We start from the raw sequence: 4,664 nt of genomic DNA on the forward strand, positions 1-4,664 counted from the left end.
GAAAAAGCCAGGCTCTGAGCTCCCCCTCCCCAGGCCTCCAGCTTCCTGGGTAGGCCAGAGGGAAGCGGTAGGACTGGCCGACGCCCAGCCCCCAGGGCCCGCCCCAGCTGTGTTGTTGGGTTGCTTGGGTTGCCATGGAGATAGGAAGCCAGGCCTGCCCCCACCCACGGGAACTTTTCCCAGGGTGAGTCACTCTGGAGCACAGGCTCCTTCGTCATCCAGGCCAGGGCGGATGCCTGCCCCCTCTGGACCCCTCACCCCTTTGTCCTAGTGCCTCTCACCTGAGTGGGGTCTCAGTTCCCTCCTTTGAGCTGCGTAAGCTAATGGGCGTCACCTCTGGCCGGGAGCTCCGCCGCTCAGCCCCAGGGGCTGGGCTGCCAGCACGGGGACTGGGGGTGGGAGACACCCTCTGTGGGGAGAAGGTGCGGGCCCGGGACTGGGGCGGGCGGTGGGCTGCAAGGTGAGAGGACAGGTGGCATTTGAAGGGTGGAGCCACAGAGACAAGCCCTCTGTTGGCCCGCTCCCCCATCCCCCCATCCCTGCCAGGGGCACTGACCCGAGGAGGAGCAGCGGCAAGGGTCATGCTTGTCCAGATAGTGCTCCAGAGTGTCCCAGCCGCCACCCACGCGCACCATCACGTGGCTCCTCAGCACCTGTGGGAGTCCAGCGTGGACAGGTCACGGCCTGTCTGATGGGCCTGGCAGCCCACTGTGGGCTGCCATCTGCCGGGCAGTCCCAAACTCTTACCCGCACGAAGATGAGGAGACTGGAGTCTCCCACGCGGTACTTCCCCTCTGAGACCTTGATCATGGGAAACTGGTCTGGGCAGGTGCAGTAGCCTAAGATCTCCCTCACCTGAGGCCAGAGAGGAGAGGCTGGAGGTCAGGGATCAAGTCCCTCCTCCTGGGCCTGATGTCAGCAGCTCCAGGGTCAGGAGGAAGCAGGTCCTTCCGGGGAAAGGGGACATAGATCATGTTGTCCCAGACTTGGTTGCAGCCTCTACATTTGACCTTTCACCAGCTCTCCTTCCCCTCTGGCTATCGGAGGTCAGGGTCTGTGGTCAGGCCAGGGCGTGGGACCCCAGTGAGGCACAACCCTGTGGCCCCTGAGCCTGGGGAAGCCCTGGAACCCATCCTCACTCCCTGCCCCCTTCACCTACTTCACAGACATGTAGGCTGAGGTCCACAGGGAGGCCAGGTTCTGGGAGGACGCAGGCCATGGGACACGAGTGCAGGGAACCCACACCACATCAGTGTCAAAGACACGTAGAGTACACCACCCAGCATGCACACACAGGCACACATCTGCTCACATGCCCCACCCCCGCCCCTAAGCCAGGAGCTGCCAGGCTGGCTATGTGGGCGGCCCTGCCCGCCTCCCAGCCCACAGTGGAGCCAGAGGAAATGAGCAGGTGGAGCCTCGGGTGACCCTGTGCCCACGACAGGGGAGGGGTGACAGCCTCTGCCCACGGATTCCGGCTACCCCCTCTGGGACAGGCACATCATAGTCCTGCCCTTCTGATAAGAAGGCAACTCTTGGCCAGGCTGCGGGGGGTGTCAGGGATACCTAGGTCCTGGGAAAAGGAGGAGGGAGCTGGGGTGGGGTCCAGCACCTCCTGTGCTCACTGTAGAGCTAATCCTGTCCTCCTAAGAGGACCTCTGGCTCCTAGCAGCAGTGGCAGCTCTGGGCCTGGCTTCCCAGATAAGCCCCTGGAGAGTGGGTGGGCCTGTAGAGCCCCCCGGGACCTGCCCTAGGCACTCACTGAGAGCCTACTGTGTGCCAGGCACCTTGCTCAGGGCCAAGCATGACAGGTACCCACTCAACCTCAAGCTCTGTGATGTTGTGGATGCAACTGTCCACTCAAGTGCATACAGAGGGGTTCAAATCATGCGGCCCCCTGGATGAAGGAACTGGTCTGGCACACGGGAAGCGCATAAGGGGGGGAGCTCACATTTTATCCCAGGCCCTACTGGGTCTCGTGACCTCAACCAGCACCTCTCTGGGTCTGCTTATCTCCTTGGGGCCAGGTATACACTTGGTGCTCAATATGTGCACCCACTCCATGGGGCAGGCTGTCCCATCCCTGGCGCACGGTGGGGGCACAAGCAGGGCCATGAGCACGCACACTCACTGGTGGACTCACCAGCTCGTCCAGGTTGCGCAGGTCGCTGGGAGTCATGCGGGGCCCACGGGCAGGAGCCCCTGCCACGGTGGCGATTTCGGTGGCATCCTCCTCAGCAGCAGGTGCACTGGGGGCCGGGGGCGCGGCACGGAGCTCCCGCTCAATCTCCTGCTCAAACTGCACGAGGCGAGGGGCAAGCAGGCCGAGGCGGGCCCCACGCCGCGCCACCTCCAGCAGGCACAGCACCACGCTTTTCTCGTTCTTCCGCAGCACCAGGTCCTCAGTCTCAAACATGAGCACTTCAGGCACACCCAACTCTGTTCGGCACCAGCCGATGAAAGTGGCCACGTTGTCTCGGGCCATGAAAGAGCCGGGCACCACGCTGTGTGCCTGGAAGGCCACGCCGCGGGCCGGGCGGGCAGCGGCCAAAGCGCGGGCGGCCTCAGTGACGGCGTTGGCATGTTGGCACAGGGTGGTGCCTGTGGCCAGCCCCGTCAGGAAGCCCTCGCCACCACTGGGCAGACCCAGGCCATACAAGGCGTTGAGCCACTCAGCTAGGTCCTCTTTCATGGCCTCCACGTAGGCCTCACTTGAGCGGAACGGCCGCACACTCTTGGCTGCCGAGCCCGCGATGCCCGCCACTGGGTCCGCCATGGCCGGGCCGGCCGAGTCACTGTGGGTGGGCAGGGACACAGGAATGCTGTGAGGACTCAGCACAGACTAAGCCCCAGACCATCCGCACTCGCCTGTCATCTCAGGCCAAATGCCTGGTTGCGCGTGCTGGCTGTGAGAAAGTTCACTGTACCTCAGTTTCCTCGTCTATGAAATGGGTACAATATTATCTTCCTTGCAAGACCTAATGGGATAATTTGCATGAAAGATTTAGTATCTATAAATGTTTGCTATTTTGCTCTTTGGGGGTGGGGGCAATGGGGGAATTGGCTGTGTCCTCCCTCCCACAAAGGGACACATTTGTGGGATCCTTATTGCCCTTATTGCAATGCATCCTTATTGCCCAATACGGTGGGTGAAAAGCGGAGCCCTAGAGAGATGAAGCCCACAGCCCTGCACTCAATGGACAGGCAGGACAGGAATCCAGGTCCCAACCACAGCAATGGTTAGCCCCATCGCTCAAGGCTGATGCCCCTCCCACCTCCTCTGGGAAGGTGCGGGGTCCTCCCTCAGCTCCCCTTCCGTGAGGACTGTGCCATTATAACAACGACGTAACAGCAGTAATAGTAACAGTAAACTCAATGTCCCTGCCCAGGGCTGAGTGCCAGTGATATTATCTCCATTTTACAGATGAGGAAACTGAGGTGCAGAGAGGGTAAGAGCTCACTCAAGGTCGCAGAGCAGAGGATGGCAAAGCCAGGCCGACGTGAGCCGCGCGGCTGATCCCCAGTGCCGTGGGGCAGCCCGGTGGCCGGAGCGAGGCCCCGCCTCCTCCGAGGAGCCTCCCTAGCGCCGCAGGCCGGGTGCGTGCGGGTCGGGACTCAGAATGGCCTCCGACAGCCCCGGCTGTCCTCCGGGCTTCGGCCCAGAGAGGGTGCGGGGCTGCCCAAGGTCACACAGCTCGGGGGAACAGAGGCCGCAGCCTCCAGGTCCCCGGGAGTGCGCGCCAGGCAGGGGGTGCTGGGGGTCCCCGCGCTCACCTGGCTCATCCTGCGGCCTCGGGGAGCATCGCCCCGGCGGGGCCGAGCGGGCCGGGCCGCCGCAGGGAGGCGCCGCCCGAGCCACAGCAATCCGGTCCCGCGGCTGAGGCCTCCGCACCCGCCCGCTGTCTCCGCCCCGCCTCCCTGGAATTCGGCTCCGGCCCGAGGGGGCGGGCGGGGCCGCGCGCTCTTAAAGGGGCAGCGCAGTTCCCGGGTGGACGGAGAGAGGGAGGAGCTGGAGTCTCCTGACTGGGGGGTGGGAGGAGCGGGACCAGGGCCCTACCAGCCCAGACTCGCCATCTCCGCCCAAGCTAGTCCCTAGAGTCCCTTCCAACCCTCCTTGGTCTGTTGGAGAGAGGTTTGGGCTGCCCCCTCCCCAGATATCGGCCTCCCCGGGCGGGCTGCACGGCCTGTTCCCAAGAGGAGCTCAGGAAGCGATAGGGACCAGGGCTGCAAAGTCATCTCCGTCTGGAGTGAACCTCCCCATGTCAGATAAATGAGGCCCGAGCGACTGGGATGTGAGCTTCCTACCGGCAGTGGGGGCCTCGTGGAGGGGAGGATGGCCTGTTGTGTCCACCCGGCGTCCCACTCTCACCGAATCCTCATCTTTTATGTGGAGGTTAGGGAAACCTGTTTCTCCGATGAGAACACTGAGGCTCAGAGGGGTAGGCTGGTGGCTAAAGCCTGTGGGTCTGACACCTTGGCCCCTGCCCTTCCCCGGGAGGCCAGTCCCCTACCACGTCTGGTTGCCCAGGTCAGGCACAGAATTAAGGGGACAGGAGGTTAAGAAGGAGCCTGGGTAGGTTTGGCTTGGGAGGGTTAATCGCTGCTAGTTTCTTTTCAAACTGCAGAGGAGGGACCTGGCTGGGATCTGCGGGAAATCCTGCCCC

General features: G+C 63.2%; 1 protein-coding gene across 1 annotated transcript in view; it reads right to left on the reverse strand.

Annotated features, from left to right (window-relative positions):
- The window catches only part of GAS2L1 (growth arrest specific 2 like 1), a 5,574-nt gene extending 1,662 nt beyond the window's left edge, over positions 1–3,912 (reverse strand). The window contains exons 1-5 of the mRNA XM_040463761.1: positions 3,775–3,912; positions 2,144–2,795; positions 748–855; positions 557–653; positions 282–453 (exon numbers count right to left, since the gene is read on the reverse strand). Coding sequence (XP_040319695.1) covers positions 282–453; positions 557–653; positions 748–855; positions 2,144–2,776 — 1,010 coding nt within the window. The 5' untranslated portion in view covers positions 2,777–2,795; positions 3,775–3,912. The remainder of the gene's footprint in view (positions 1–281; positions 454–556; positions 654–747; positions 856–2,143; positions 2,796–3,774) is intronic.
- Between the last annotated feature and the right edge of the window lie 752 nt (positions 3,913–4,664).

The sequence above is a fragment of the Herpailurus yagouaroundi genome, unplaced genomic scaffold, assembly GCF_014898765.1.
Source record: "Herpailurus yagouaroundi ecotype Mexico unplaced genomic scaffold, PumYag 428, whole genome shotgun sequence".
In the NCBI taxonomy this organism is placed as follows: Eukaryota; Metazoa; Chordata; class Mammalia; order Carnivora; family Felidae; genus Herpailurus; species Herpailurus yagouaroundi.